Below are 17125 nucleotides of genomic sequence, written 5' to 3'. Positions count from 1 at the left end.
TTATTGGATAACCCCTGCAATAGGTCACCCCAAGTGGTTCGCTAAGTTTGGAGAGCAGGGGAGTGAGGTCTTGGCGGCGGTTGCATCTGTCCGCCTACTGCATGGCAGGCCGAATCAGGAGAAACAGGTTGAGAGAGACCTTTTGACTTCTCCAACTGGACTGTCTCGACCCGTCGCCTTGTACTGCAGAGGGAGGGATGGATTTATACATGAACACACTGAACCTGACACCCCTTATGCCTTTTTCTTTTCCAGAACGTCCTCTCCTTTCTTTATCTAAAAGCACCCTCCACACAGCATCTGCAAAGATGACATAGGCCTCTGTGCCTCCTGTGTAGAGCTAATATTGAAAAAGATCTGAACCTGCAATCATTATACAGAATTTCAGATTCTACTATTTTTTGCCTATCGAGGTAGATAGAGTATTGCTTACTATATATTTTTATACACACTTAAAGTTATTATTAAATCTAGACTTGGAATAAGATATTGTACAAAATATTGATATTGTACAATTGTGCCGATTTATTAGCATTGACACCGAATTGAATAAGCCCGTCACATTCGGGACGGTGTAAGCAATCGTCATAAGCCATATGCTGTAAGATCCTGCGCACAAAAGTTCCGCATTGAACTGCGCTGCAGACTATTATACTTACTACAGCGGACAAAATTTTCTGCGCAGAGTCTTGCAGCATTCGGTTTATGTCGATTGCTTACCACCCCGTGGGACGACGGTTAAGAAAGTATTATTGGGTTTATAAATTATTATAATTATAAGGAGAGAGGCTCCTCCGATTACCTCTCACCTCAGAAGACAGGTGGAAACTTGAGTGGCAAACGGCTAACGTGGGATATGCCCATCTCATACAGGACCCCACCGAGAGACAGCCTGGGTTCTCATTGCCTCGCAAAACCTGGTCCGCCATCAATAGGTTAAGGTGCTCCCATAGCCGCTGTGCCCACATGATGCACAGATGGGGCCTTAAAGAGTGGGCGATGTGTGAATGTGGGGCGGTGCAGACCACCGAACATGTGGTCAACGAATGCCCGCTCCATTCATTCCCCGGTGGGATTGATGAGGTCCAAATGGCGACGCCTGAGGCCCTAGACTTGCTCGCAGACCTAGATGTCCCCCTCTGACACTCTCACTATACGAAAGAAGAAGAATTATTATAATATTACAAAGTTTTAACTTACGTCAATAGATAACAGTAATGCATAAATTATTACAATATTTTACTTTATATCAAGATTATGGCAGTAATGCATTATACATTTAATACATAATTTTAAATTACTTCTATAATATTAGATGTTGTTGGATTTTAATTGGTTCCTACCGTCATGTCATGTATCCACAGTACCTACCTTCCTCTCCTAACCATCACTAGGTACTTACTTACTTTGTACTTACTTGTTTAAATTATTTGAAAAATGGAACAGAAGATTTTGAATGAAAACATACAAGAGTTCTTTTGTTTTGAGCGGGAAGAAAGAACTGTCATCAGAACTCATAAAATTGCTTGTAAATTAGCCATCGAAGAGCTTCGTTCTGCTATAAAATTGTGGATTGATTGTGCAATTTGTGCATTTTATATTGCTGTAGGCAAAACTTGTCAACATTTATTGTCTCATGTTCGAAAAACTATATCTGTTTGGAATTTGGATGGTTTATTTAGAAGCAGTATGCGATTGATACTTGAAACATGCCCATATCACCACTATTGTCTAACATCCTATCATTTTGTTCAAGAAATATAGTTTGATTGATTATTGACTATTGGCTTGCATCATAAGACTTATATACATGTAACTGAATAATTTTAATGTTTGGTATTCTGCTGAGAATGACCGTCTGCGAACGTTTCAGTATAAGATTCTGGTTTATATGGGGTCCACTTCAGCCCCCCAGTCGCGTTTGATCATGTCGGCCGCCTTCTCTCCGATCATAAACACTACGCTGTTGGTGTGCCCAGCCGGTATGATGGGCATCACGGAGGCGTCCACCACACGCAGGCCCGCCACGCCGTACACGCGCAGGGAGGGGTCTACCACGGCCCCGGGGTCACTCGCAGGGCCCATCTTCGCCGTCCCGGACTGAAAACAGACATTTTGTTTCATCAAATATTTATATAATATTTTTAAATTTTTGGAGTGATAATAGAACAACATATGAAGTGGAAAAGACATATATGTGAATTGGTCAAGCGTATCAGAAAGTGTGTATACATATTCATAAGATTAAGAAATATTTTAGAAAGAAATAACCTAAAAAGAGTATACTACGCACCAATCCAGTCTTTAATTCAATACAGAATTATTGGATGGGGGGGTCATACAATAAGATTCTGACCCCGATCAAAGTGGTCCAGAAGCTAATCCTCAAAGTAATCCTCAAGAAAACCTCCACGTATCCAACAAAAACGCTATTTAAAGATTTCGGGGTGCCCCGAGTAGAAGATATATTCAAGAAAAATGCAATTATCCAAATTTATAAAGATAATATAATCCAAAAATTTGAAACCCACTTATCTAAAAGATATCAATACGATATCAAAATTCCAAAATGTAATACCAAACAAATGCAAAATAACTATAAATATTTAGGAATAAAGTATTTCAACAACCTTCCGATTGAAATAAAGAAATTAAAGGATATTAACAAACTTAAACTAAAACTAAAGTTACTCTTTCAGAAATAATCAACTAAATAATTGCCTGTTTTTCCCTTCATTGATATTTATTATCAGTCTATACTCATCTCCACTGTATTTAGATTTTGTCTCTTTATATATTGTTCCTATCATATATATACTTACTTATAGCATAATGATTCTATTTTTCTTATAATTAGTGTAACTCTCTCAACAAGCACAAGAACCAGTTTCTTCATTGGTGAGATTGCGAACATAAATATATTTTGTAATGTAAATATATATTCTTTATTATAAAAAATATATAGACTGTATCCGGAAACTCCTAGAACAATCAATCGAAGTTATCAATCTAGTGAATGGTTTATTTATGATTTCAGAATGTAAACAAAACCCGACAGATAGTTCGGGAGGCCCAGGAATGATCGCTTGTGTCGAGGGCCGCACGATGGACGCTAATCGGTTCCTCACCATATGACTGAGAGTGGAGGTGGTCTGCCTGATGGCGCACTCCCAGTAGGGGTCAGACTGAAAGGGGTGCGTCTCGCAGCCGGGGTAGTGGCGTTGGTGCAGGGTGGTATTCAGTCTCCGGAAGCCGGACGTCTGGCTCACGGCGACGGCCTAGAAGATATCAACATTATTAACAATTTTTGAAATTTGAATTTTTGAGTTTGAATTTTTTAAAATTTTGACTATTAAAATTTATGGAATTTTTAAAAATTAGAATTTTTAAAATTTTAGAATTTTTAAAATTTTTGAAAATAAAATTTTTGAATTTTTAAAATTTTTGAAAATAAAAATTTTGAAATTTTTTTGTTATCAAAAATTTTTGTTTTATTAAAAGTTTTGAATTTTTTTTTTTTAATTTTAAAATTTTTTGCATTTTTTAAATTTAATTTTTTTTTTAATTTTTTGAATTTTATGAATTTTTAAAATTTTTTGAATTTTTGAAATTTTATAATTTTTTGAATTTTGTGAATTTTTAAAATGTTTGAATTCTTAAAATTTTTTGAATTTTTGAAATTTTATAATTTTTTGAATTTTGTGAATTTTTAAAATGTTTGAATTTTGAAATGAAAGAATTTTTGATATTTTTTAATGTTCGAACTTTTGAAATAGTAGAATTTTTAAGATAGTAAATTTTTTAGAATAATTTTTTGGAGCCATCCCGCATCTACTACGGCATCCCCAATTATTGTTGTGATAATGAAGGGAAAACAACATAGCAAAAGCAATTTCAAGCAATGTTTTGATTCTGAATAGTATAGGTCAGGTGTGGCGAACCTTTTTGGGCCCGCGTGCCAAAAATCCTCAAATATTATTTCTAGATTGTGAGGCGTGCCCAAGCTGTAAAATAATTAACCAAATAGATAAAATAAAAAAGTTTTTTTTTTCAAATTTTATTCATAAGATAAAAAATTACAATAGAGTTTCATAAAAATAAAGTCATAATCAATAAATATACATATTTGTTATTTATCAATGAGATTTTTGCTGTTGTACACTCGATGACAAATTCTTTATATCTGGATCATATTTCGTCACTTTTAGTGACACACACGACCAACTCGATTCATCAGTCATTCTCGTTCTTGAATCACATTTTATGAAATTCATTTCTGAAAATAATGACTCGCAAGCATATTATGTAGTAGAGAAAATTGATAATATTGCTCTCGCTAGTTTTTTTAACTCGCTAAAGATTTCTGGAATGGCTTTCCAAGTTCTCATTATTTCTTCTTCTGCATTTTTATTATTTATGTTCGTTAATCGATCGCTTTCAACAATTTTTTGTTTCCATAGCGAACTCGATTGCATTTCAAAATCTTCTAGATTTAGCCACTCGAAAATCTCCAAATTGAGGTCATCTGAGTGTATCTGGATATAAAATAAATTTTTATATCTTTTCAAATCTCCTGAATTGTTTGAATCTCGAAGAAAACTCGTTGATTATCGATAGAATAACTACAAAAAATTCTTGTGTTAATTTGATTTGATCTGGCTTTTCTTCTGCATAAAGTTTTTTTTGTATTTGGGAAATATTTGAAGGTATTATATACAACGTCACGATCAAAATTTTGTAATTTAGCTTGAAATGCTTTGATTAAATCAAACATAACAATAATTGTTTTGTTAACGCCTTACACTTTAATATTTAATTCATTTGAATGTAAGCACAAATCAGTAAAAAACATTAATTTTGAAAGACATTCGAGGTCTAGTAACTCATAATATTTTTCAATGAGATTCTCATTTATTAAAAAAAGCCTAACTTCTTCCAAACACTCAACGAATCTTTGAAGAAATTTTCCACGACTTAACCATCGCACATTGTTGTACATAAGTAAGCCCTTATATACTGAGTTCACCTCATTTAACAATTCTAAAAGTTTTCGTTTGTTTAATCCGCGTGCAGATATCAAATTGATCAATTTTGTTACAAGAATCATAACATCTCCCAGTGACTTAAATCCGTGCTTTGCAACGTAAGTTAAATTTGAGTTGAAACAACCCAATTCTGGTTTGAAAAAAAATCAACAGAATGACTGTTACATTTGAAAAGAAAAGAAGAATATGAACGATTGTTCAGATATTTTTGAAACAACTGGTCAAATCAAAAAAATATATTTTTTAAACTTAAAAATTAAAAAAAAAAAATGATCTTGGAAATCGTTAGTGTGCCATCCAAATGATCAAACGTGCCACCTCGGGCACGCGTGCCCTAGGTTCGCCATACCTGATCTAGTCCAAGGCTGCCCAACCTTTTTAACAGTTGGGCGAAATTGACGATCTTGAATCACTGGCGGGCTACTGAATACCTGACGGCTCCTATTTCCATGGGGGGGGGGGGGGGGGGCTACAAGATTCCATTTCGGACGCAAAAAATATTATATCAAAAACCGGTGTATTTTTGTTTAAAAAGTAAGTTCAACAGGTTAGATTTTTTCGTCGCTGATTCTCGTTCTGAGTAGCCTAAATAGCGATAAATCGCCTTCGTTGGCAACACTGGTGACCGCGCGCAAGCTGCATTGTTTGTTTTACCGCGGGCCCGCGACACATTTTCAAATTGGCGGATTTTTTGAAAATGGTTCACGCGGGCCACTTATAATTCGTTCGCGGGCCACATTGTGGCCCGCGGGCCTGGGGTTGGGCAGCCTTGATCTAGTCAATCAATACAATGCAAGTGCATTATATAAGCAAAGTAAATACAAAACAATACAAAAACAATACGTCAACTCACCAGAGATCAAATGGGAAAATAATTCACCGACTCCAGATATTTTCATATCAGAGGGTTCGGCTCGGTAGAACTTCTAACAGGGCCTATAAATCCTACTGATCCCTCAACATAAATATTTAAAAAATCTTTCGTTATCCTACATGTATTTATAATGACTGATTTTTGCATTTTTATAATTTTTTTGATAGATCTAATACGCCTAAATTTTTAATGAGAGAGCTAAGTATAATGCCAGTAGCCGAAATAACATATTATTATTTGTTATCCTTTATGCTATGCATAAAACCTCGTCTTATAAACATTAGTTTATCATAAAAAATCAAATATATTATTTTATGAAACAATAAAACACCAAAACCAAAGCATTAATACGTGTACAGGTAAAATATTTACTATTTTCCTAGGAAACCGACGCGACGTCACTAGGAACTTATTCATCAACACAAAACATTAACACATCATAACTTATGCTAATAACATCGTTGTACATACTTATGCAATCAATTTACTATCGGTTAAATGTTTTCCTTTGTGATTACGCATTAATATCTGCCAAATCGAAGATGAGTGTTTACAATTAAATAATTCCGCTCCCACTCGACCATCTTCTAATTTCCGTATTATGAATATTTAAGACATTTCTGAAACTATTGTTGTCAAGGATTATTAGGTAATGAAAATGAATGATTTACAATCAGTCTTGAAAATGGTGTTGGTCTTCTATTCAAGGTTGAGTGTGACAGTGATTAATTTATTTATTTTTGTATTTATTTGAATAACAAGAAAATAAAAATAATTGCCCTCGAACAAAATTCTTTGATAAATTAGAGAAAATATAAAATCACATAAAAATAGCTTTGGCGAAGCTTAATTCTAAATCATTATTTTGATTAATCTTTAACCAAAAAATATGCTTTAGATAAATTGGAGGTTTTTCTATCTTTTCGCTTGAGTAGAATACAAATAAAAAATATAAATGTAAGCTACTAAAAAAAATATTTCTTCTATAGAAATGTATGAACGCGTAAAGGAAACAACTTAAAAAAATAGTATTATAGCCAAGATTATCTGTGACAGTTTCACTTGATTAACTTTTTTGCTTTCTTATAAAATTATTTAGAAAATAAATAAAAATCAGTTTGGTGCTTGAAATCGAACGTTTCTAGACTCCGTTTGTCAAGCGATTTGAATGCCTATTACCTACAATATAAGGTATACCAAGAATATACACATTTTTGGATTGTAGCTTCCTCTTAAAGAAAACAACCAAAAAATATACTGTAAAATTATGAAAAAAAAAACTCAAACGAAACCGCCCAGAAACCATTTATTGGATTACCGACACACCTGCTATAGGTCACCCCAAATGGTTTGCTACGTTTTGTGACTTAGCAGGGGTGCCCGGGTTAGTGGCGTTGAGTTTTGGTCCGGGACCACTGCGTGGTGGGCCGGATCGAAATCGGCTGGTTCAGGGATACCTTTTGACCTTTCCAGCCGAACTCTCTCGACCCATCGCCTTGTACCGCAGTAAGAGGGATGAATTCATGCGTCCGTCACTCCTGGACACATTGACCACAGATTCCTTCCCACCCTTCATACCTTTTTCTATCCCAGAACTTCTTCTCCTTCATTTCCCTAAAAATACCCTCCACACAACATCCCCAAAGATGACTGAGGGACATTTTTTTCCTGTGTAGAGCTAATCTAAAAAAATATTTATCTCCTGTAACTAAATAAATAACACACCTCTAGGTACTACAGGGTTTTCTAATAAGAGGTGTTATTTTGAATAGCCCGCCATTTCTGTAAATATTACTTTGAAGCTGTCATTTTTTGACATTTGACAAGTAGAAACTACGCCATTAATAAAAATGGAACGATACACGCTTCAAAAACGCATTGAAATTATTAAAATTCACTTGAGTGAATCAAATGCAAATCATCTTGAGTGATGAGGCCCATTTCCATCTAGGTGGCTTCGTCGACAAGCAAAAGTGTCGCATCTGGGGCTCGGAACACCTAAGAGTTATTGTTGAAAAGCCTCTCTATCCTCTGGTCCGGCGGAGTCATTGGACCTTACTTTTTCGAAAATGAGGCTGGAGCAACAGTTACGGTGAATGGATTGCGCTATCGAGATATGATTAATGATTTTTTATGGCCGGAATTAGATGGTATTGATCTGGACAACGTTTACTATCAACAAGACGGCGCTACGTGCCACACAAGCAACGAAACCATTGATCTTTTACGATTGAATATCAAAATAACACCTCTTATTGGAAAACCCTGTATGTGCACAAGTCTATCATTTTATGGGGGTAATCTTTTAATAAAAATAAAGTGATTCCTGACATTGTTTGGAGTAGAAAATTTTTATGAAATTTTGTTACAATTTTTTTTTTGTTTTCAACTAAAAACATAGAAAATCAGCAGGTATTGGACAGCTAGGTACCTAGGCCGCCATAGAACATTAAAAAAAAATCGGCCGTTGCTCAGCGTTACGGGTGGCAATGTTTGTAGTCATAGCAACTAGATTGTTCGGGAATGTTCTTAGGTGCAACTTGAATCATATTGGCACCTCATATAAGCGACAGCGGGAAGGTACTCAGTCAGTCTACTACGCGCTACGTTTTAACGCGCTAATCAAAATAACTTACTTAAAATATTACATGGTATACTTCCAACACCGAACACACCTTCAACCTTCGCAACACTTGTAAGTATCTCCGTGTACGAACTGCCTTACGATACGTACCATCTTGGCTCCCTCCACCAGCGTGTCGATGTCCCTCCTGTCTGCGAGGTAGTTTGGCTGCATCATGGGCCAGACGTACGGGTTGGCAGATCGCAGACTGAGGCGACCTCGAGAGCGTGGTCTTAGCAGTATGGGGTTTATCGCGAATGCTTCACGGTCGCGTATGTCGCCGTACAGACGGTCCGTGAACTCAGAGGTTATACCTGAAAACGGTTGAACAATTTTGATTAATCATTGAATAATTAGATAATACTAATAAATCAAAACGAAACCTGAAAGAGAACAAGACAGAGCAAAATCAAAAGAGCGGGACAAAATCTTTAACCATTCAACCAACAAATTCATAATTAACAATATTATCTTCCAACTAATTTTTTCAAGTTCTAAAAAATTGGTTTGTAACCTAGATTGTGTCTCGGATAAACATATCGCTAAATAGTACAAAACAAGGTCGCTATCCGCGCCTGTCTGTTCGTGCGCTTAGTTCTTCTAAACTACACAACGGATTTTGATAGGGTTTTCACCATAATTTAGAGAATATCTTCCGGAAGGTTTTTATATATAATACTTGCATATTGTGTTTACAGAAAATGGAGAAAGGTCGATTTTTTGTAATCAAGTTGTAAAAAATATATATTTTAGGGTGCTTACATTGCTAATGCTGTCTAAAGCTTATGAGTTACATTGAAATAATGTACTACACAATTTTATATCTTAAGGCGATGCCATACGTAGTAATGCAAAATCATGTGTTTTGGTTTGAAAATTTGGTCGCCTAGAAATGTTTCAGATGCTTTAATTAAATACAGCGAGTAGAATACATCTTGGCCTTTGAAATAATCGAGTATTTTTTAGATAAGTCTTTTTATAAGCCCAGCAAAAAATAATGTAAAGGCTTATGAAAACTGCTTTAAAGTTCAAAATCTCCTACTTACAAACCCATTAAATATTTATGCCTGAAAAAAAATTAAATATTTATGCCTGAACATCCACAAAATAAAATAAAAGGCACTTTTTGGCCATGTTTTTTTCTTGCATAAATCAAAACAGGCGGATGGTGTTAAGCAGGAATTTAAACCTTATCGCCATCTACGTAAGGGTTGTTATTGGTAGCGGCTCAATTTAAAATATTACACGACGTAGGGCGATTATATGGTCGAGCATTTTACCGCCAAATTGGGGGCGAAAAGCGGATGTTTTTTTAAATTTTAGCGCCAAAATTAAACTTTCCGCAAAATATTCATATCTTATGATCTATTTGATATTTTTCGATGAAACTTTCAGTGTTTTACTTTAAAAAGATGTCTCTATTTATTTACTTAGCAATGTATGTGTAATTCAATTTTTTATGAAGAAAAACTTTCTACTTTCTTGGGAATCATAGAAAAAAGAGTATTTCACAATCGAAATAACAATATGTCGAAATTTATTCATACAAAATTACAAGATTATTTAGAAAAATATATATAAAAAAACTATAACCTAATAGTGCTTCAATGTGTGATAGCGTTCGAAACACTTTCCTTTATGCAGGGGCACATTGCAAAACTTGCACGTGTACCGCGTTTCACTGCGTAGTTTGTGAGCGGAACATACGCGACAGCGATTTTATTATTTTTATTATTTTGTTGTGTTTCAAACTCATTGTATTGACAGGTAGATAGATCGGGTACCGCCGACAATAGAAAACACATGACCCCGCACCCTTTTTGAACCCTTTGTTAACAAGTTTCCCGCTCCTTACCGCTTTGCGCAACAAAACGAGTAAACTCGTCTCCCGCGTCTTACTGTAAAAAGGCGTATGACGAGTTTTCTCGTTTCCCGTTTAAAGAATGTGTTAAAAATTCCTACAGAAAGTTTACGATGGTAAATGTCATGGGTACACGTCAACTAGACTGATTTTAATTTAGATGGGATTAGCTGACGAGTACCCGTCGTTACTCGATTTTTCTCTACTTTAAATAAATATAATATGCATGTATAATATATATTAAAAAATTATATTTTTATTAAAAAACAAGAAACACCTAAAGAAATAAACATAATTATCCACTCTGTGAAAAATACAGAAAACCACAAATGCAATATGTTATGTACAAACATAGAAAGCAAGACCGATATTAAGTACCTAGGCATAACAATAGACCAGCGTTTAAAATGGTCCCAACATATAAATATTCTGAACGACAGAATAATGAAACTAACATATATATTTAGATGTTTAAGAGATATTTTAAACGAAAAATTACTTAGAACCACATACTTCGCTTTCTGTCAATCAATTATACAATACGGCATTATAGGCTGGGGCGGTACATATAAAAATCAAACTCAAACAATTTACATATCACAAAAACTAATAATAAAAACCATTTTAAAAAAACCCTATTCATATTCGTCCGAACTTTTATTCAAACAATTTAAGGTCAGAAAATTAAGTGCATTATACTTCTACCATGCAACATTACAAATTTATAAAAACTATATTCAAAATAAAATTGCACCCTTTAAAAATAACAGAAATCTTAGACAAACGTCAATACTTCCTACTCCTAAATGTAAAAAAACAATAGGACAGTTCAACCATGAATATCTCGGAGTTAAATTTTTTAACTCATTACCAGAAAAAATTAGAAACATGAATGCAAATTCAAAAACCACCTTAAAAAGTATTCCGAACAGTTGAACTGAATCGTACCAAATATAAACCAATATAACAACACCCCCATACACACAAGCCCTGCTTATTTATGGGGGTACATCAAATACTAATATTATGTAATTAATAACTGTACTATATTGTGTAATTATATTACGTAATTGTTATATTATGCAATTCGTGTATCTTTTTTTTACTAATAAAAAAAAAATATATAAATATATATAAACCTTTCGGAAGAAATTCTCTAAATGACAGTGAAAACCCTATCAGAATCAGTTACATACTTTAAAAGAACTAAGCGCACAAACAGACAGACGCGGATAGCGACTTATTTTATACTATTTATAATATATTATTAATATTTAGAGATACCAAATGATTTTATTTATTAATATGGCTTTCTCTCTATTATTGAGGTAGATGTGGGTGAAGGGAGTTAATGGGAAATATTACAAACACAAACACAAGGAAAAAGCGCCCCAGGCGAAAATTTTTCGTCTAATGGCAAACAAACAAATTAATGCATTCGATTTTTATTTTTCGAGTCAGTAACCCATCAATATTTTGAACAAAATCCTTTAGTATTTTCTTGAACGGAAATATTTTTGTATTGTTTAAAATGAAACTCTTTAAAACATAAGCAGGCTAGTAGCCGAGTGGACAAATGCGCCAGATTCCCACCCAGAGTATGACATGTTATACCTTAAATAAGTGTCTTCCTGTACGAAGTTAATGTTAAAAAATAAAATAAAAATCGGTCGCTGACCGGGGCCTCTCGGGCCTAGGGAAAGGTTGGGTCTACTCCAATGACCAGATCTGAACAGTCAGGTACTTCCCCATCTCCTTCCCCTAACCACCTCAGCTTAAGCCTTACAACGCACCTCAATTGGGGATGCCATAGCCTCACTGGCTCCAGCAGTTGGACTTTTGTGCGGTATTCACATTAACAAAACTTGTCACCTTTATTATCTAATTATCTATGTATATGAATAAAAAAATAAAGCTAACATTCGTTTGTTCGACTTCTTAAATTTATCTTCATTTCTGAAAGTTATACCGTACCGCCGATTGCATCGATTGCATCGATTGCAAAAAAAGAATAGTTTCATTTGTACTTTGTCCCTGAAATGCTCTAGGCCCTGATCTTTAAACAAATAAAAGTTTATAAACGGATATTTACGATGGAGCTAACAATGTAAAATATTATCATTTAAAATATTTTTAACAAGAACAACAAATTAAAACCCGAAAATAATAAATCCGGTATACAGCACAGTAAAAGCAGAAAATAACAAATTCGGTGTACAACACAGTTAAAGCAGAAAATGACAAATCCAATATACAACACAGTAAAAGCAGAAAATAAAAAAAATACGATATATACAACACAGTAAAAGCAGAGAATAAAAAATCCGGTATACAACACAATAAAAGCAGAAAATAAAAAATCCGGTATACAACACAATAAAAGCAGAAAATAAAAAATCCGGTATACAACATAGTAAAAGCGGAAAATAACAAATTCGGTATACAACACAGTAAAAGCAGCAAATAACAAATCCGGTATACAACACAGTAAAAGCAATAAATGACATTTGCAGATATGCCAAGTGCAGTGTACAATATTTTTACTTTTAACTAGCTGTACTCCGTCACGCGTTGCTATGGCTATAAGACTAGAAAGATAGAAAGAAAGGCTAGAAAGATCTGTGTAGTTGTTTTTACCTCCAAAGGATGGTACTGTTTTAAAAAAAAGCATGTTCTTACATGTCACACGTGACATCTATATAATATAGGTAGGTATATAAAAACACACGCGTGTTGGAATGCAACGTTAAAATTACATTTTGTTCTGTTATTTGACATGTCATAGGCATTTCTTTAAATGCTACTTTTGACATTTGACGAGAGATTTTTAGCTCTATTTTATCCGAGTCGTGTTTTCGTAAATATTTTCACAATTTTCGCATAATTATCATTGTATTTTTTGTATATACCCTACTGTCGAATTTGGCAGCCATCTCTGGTCCGGAGCCCCTAAAAACCTGAAAAAAACCCTTGACTCTGTGCAAAAACGGGCGGTCCGTTTGATAGATTCCCCAATCTTAACAAACGGACTGCAATCTTTAGAGCACAGGCGTCAGGTAGGTATGCTGTCCTTGTTCTATCGGTATTACAATGGAAGATGCTCTGAGGAACTAGCGTCATTGATCCCTTCGGCACCGGTGCGTAGTCGGGATACACGCCAAACGCGCGCCCAACATTTGTACACGGTTGACATTTGTCACATGAGAACGGGTCGCTTCTACGATTCGTTCTTAAGTTCAACAGCTCGGCTGTGGAACGAACTGCCGGCCTCTGTGTTTCCTCCCTCCTACAACATGGGACTCTTCAAGACCCATGTTCACTCCTTCCTCTCCAAAAAAAGACCCACCACACAGCATCCCCAAAGATGACATAGGCCCTGAGGGAAATTATTTTCTTCAGGGCCTCCTGTGTGGAGTTAATATAAAAAAAAGAAAAATACTATTCCTTTCAAACCATCTTCATCTTATTTTTGAACGTTCTTCTTAGATCACGAAATACATGACATTCTTGTTTTCGTCTTTATTCTATGGTACCTCCCTAACCAAAAATTCTGGTCCAAACTTTGAACAAGTTTGCTCTTATATACCTCAATGATTTCGGCTTGGTAGATATTATCTTAAAATATAACATATATTTTTTAAAAGAACTTAACTTCAAGAGAAATATGCTACAAATATACACATCATTATATAATCAACCACAACAAGACGGGCATGTGCCTAGCTTGGTGGTCTAAACATTCCTAATGAACCATTTCACCAAGTGAACATGACAAATTTGTCAATTTTTAATTTTAATAAATTTTGATTTCAGGAGACTTAAATAGATGATCCTCATTTTAATTGAACAGTTGTTGATTCTTACCTAATAGTTCTCTGAGCGTGCCGGAAGCATCCCCGTTCAAACCTCCCGTTCCCATCACCAGTTCTATGTCAGGATAATCGTCTTTATCCATGGCAGTAAACTTGGTTTTTACAAAGGCCATACCTTCCGCCCCACCAGGCAAAGTGAAGGGTCCTGCTCTATTCACCATGTACTCAAATATAGCCTTTGGACCTGTAACCTTTTTTTCATTAACAGTCACAGTGTCATTTACCAAGAAAACCAACCCTGAGAGGCACACGTGATCTTGCAGATTATATCCGACTTTCGCGTCTTTTATTACAGGTATTCCGTATGATTCCAGGTTTTCTCTTGGTCCAACTCCTGAAAGCATCAAAAGATGAGGTGATCCAATAGCTCCTGCTGCAAGGATGACCTCCTTTTTAGCTATGACTATGTATGTTTTACGTCCTTTTGTAAATTCTACGCCATACGCGCGTTTTGTGGCTGGATCTATCAACACCTTTAAAACTCTGCTTAGTTTAGATATGTGAAGATTTCTTCGATTTCTGATCGGTTCTAAGAACGCTCTTGAAGCGCTGCATCTTCGACCTTTTCGCATTGTTGCTTGTACTCTTGAAAAGCCTAGATTGTCCTTACCGTTTGGGTCTGTTATCTTGTAACCTAGCTCTCTACCAGCCTGTAAAAACGGCCTGTACAAACCAGAAATATAAGGAGAATTCTCGACATTAAGATATCCACCGTTTCCATGATACTTAGAATCTCTTAAATTCGGGATTCCAACATTTTCAGACTTTGTGAAGTAAGGCAAGATGTCTTTATAACTCCAACCTTTATTCCCAAGAGCTTCCCAACCGTCGTAGTCCAGTTTATTTCCTCTTGTGTACACCAAAAAGTTAATGACACTAGTTCCTCCGAGAACTCTACCTCGTGGCCAATTGCAGACTCCTCCTTTAAGTCCTAGACAAGCTCCTGGAACAGGATCTGTTTTATATCCCCAATTCAACTCTGTAATTTGGTTCAAAGCAGCCGTTAATGGTACATCAGATAAGAAAGTTTCATCTTTGCCTGCTTCTAAAAGCAATACCTCCCAATTGCGTTCTTCAGTTAGTCTGTTAGCAACAACGCTTCCCCCGGAACCAGCTCCAACGACAATAAAATCATATTCAGTCTTGAAGACTTTCGTATCTCTGATGACACCTTCGTGAGGATTAATAGTTGCAGATTGATATACAGAATTAAACAGGTCATATGCTGTTGAAAATGTGGACTCTGTTGGCTGGGCAATAACCGCACCAAGAATAACACATATGATAAAAACTAATGCCATTTTGAATAACAACTATAGAGAATCATGAATTTGACTGATGTAATAGTGATTACCCCGGGATCATTAATTATCTGGATTGTTTGAATACTCTTGCATCCAGTTTGATTTGGCCTTGTCAGATCGGAACATCATTTCGTTTTCAAGGCTTTACTTTGACTTGTACAATCAAAGTTCACCACTTTCATGACGACTGGAGGTAACCCTGAAACAAAAATACAATCATTGTAAAATGGGCTCTTATAGCGATTACAGATACTATGAGAGAATTTGAATCAGATACCGTGCATCTTAGGTACACAAATATATCAATGGGTACACAATTTTTTCCCCAAAGAACGTGTACATGAAATGGATTGCATTTAAATGATTTATATAATATATAATACAGGGCTTTCTAATAAGAGGTGTTATTTTGAATAGCCCGCTATTTCGGTAGATGTTACTTTTGAAGCTCTCATTTTTTGACATTTGACAAGTAGAAACTACGTCATTAATAAAAATTGAACGATACACGCTTCAACAACGCATTGAAATTATTAAAATTCACTTGAGTGAATCAAATGCAAATCATCTTGAGTGATGAGGCCAATTTTCACCTCGGTGGCTTCGTCAACAAGCAAAAATTGTCGCATCTGGGGTTTGGAAAACCCAAGAGTTATTGTTAAAAAGCCTCTTTATTCTCAACGTGTGACTGTTTGGTGCAGTTTATGGTCCGGCGGAGTCTTGGACCTTACTTTTTCGAAAATGAGGCTGGAGCAACAGTTACGGTGAATGGATTGCGCTATTGAGAGATGATTAATGATTTTTTATGGCCGAAATTGGATGGTATTGATCTGGGAAACGTTTACTTTCAACAAGACGGCGCTACGTGCCACACAAGCAACGAAAACATTGATCTTTTACGATTAAATGTTAAAATAACACCTCTTATTGGAAAACTCTGTATGATGTTTTCATACTTGCAATAATGTGGATTCCAAATAGTGCTTCCATATTCAAGTTTACTTCTAATTAAGGCATAGTAAAGGGTTAGAATTGATTGAGGATCTTTGAAAGGTTTAGTTATTCTGTGAATAAATCCCATCATTGTGATCTGGACTTAGGACGGGTTGTTTCGGAGAATCTGAACAATTCATCAAATTTCAACGTTCATTTTCAAGTTCTGTGAAAGATTTTTTCAAGTTCTGTTTTTATTTCAGTTTTGTCAAGCAACTACCCTACAATGATATAATAACAGAACTTGAATAGGACTTTCACAGAACCCGAAAATGAACGTTTAAATTTGATGAATTGTTCAAATTCTCCGAAACAACCCGTCCTTAATGTCATTAATGTGTAAATCAAATATGATTTTAGAATCATATTTATTTTGCGTACAGTTATAATTTGAAATATTTTATTATTTTGTAATAAATAACATAAATAGAAGATTAACTGAATTATGTAATGTTTCTTGTTGCCATTGAACTTATGAATTCTAACTGACCTTCCTTAATTATTATGCCATCGTTTCTCTGTCTTTATTTTTAACAATATCGTTACAAAAAAA

The 17125-nt window shown here is 35.0% G+C and overlaps 1 protein-coding gene across 1 annotated transcript; it reads right to left on the bottom strand.

Annotated features, from left to right (window-relative positions):
- Positions 1-1887: 1887 nt before the first annotated feature.
- LOC149415001 (glucose dehydrogenase [FAD, quinone]-like) lies at positions 1888-15576 on the bottom strand. Its single transcript, XM_089642973.1, has 4 exons — positions 14268-15576; positions 8654-8856; positions 3129-3278; positions 1888-2100 (listed from the first exon to the last, which is right to left on the bottom strand). The coding sequence occupies exons 1-4, from the start codon at positions 15574-15576 to the stop codon at positions 1888-1890; spliced, it is 1875 nt and encodes a 624-aa protein (XP_089499099.1).
- Between the last annotated feature and the right edge of the window lie 1549 nt (positions 15577-17125).

Source organism: Hesperophylax consimilis, chromosome 19 (genome assembly GCF_061612785.1).
Source record: "Hesperophylax consimilis isolate HC1 chromosome 19, BYU_Hcon_1.0, whole genome shotgun sequence".
NCBI lineage: Eukaryota > Metazoa > Arthropoda > Insecta > Trichoptera > Limnephilidae > Hesperophylax > Hesperophylax consimilis.
Note: the sequence above shows the minus strand (reverse complement) of the source record. Positions and strands in the feature narration are given on the sequence as shown.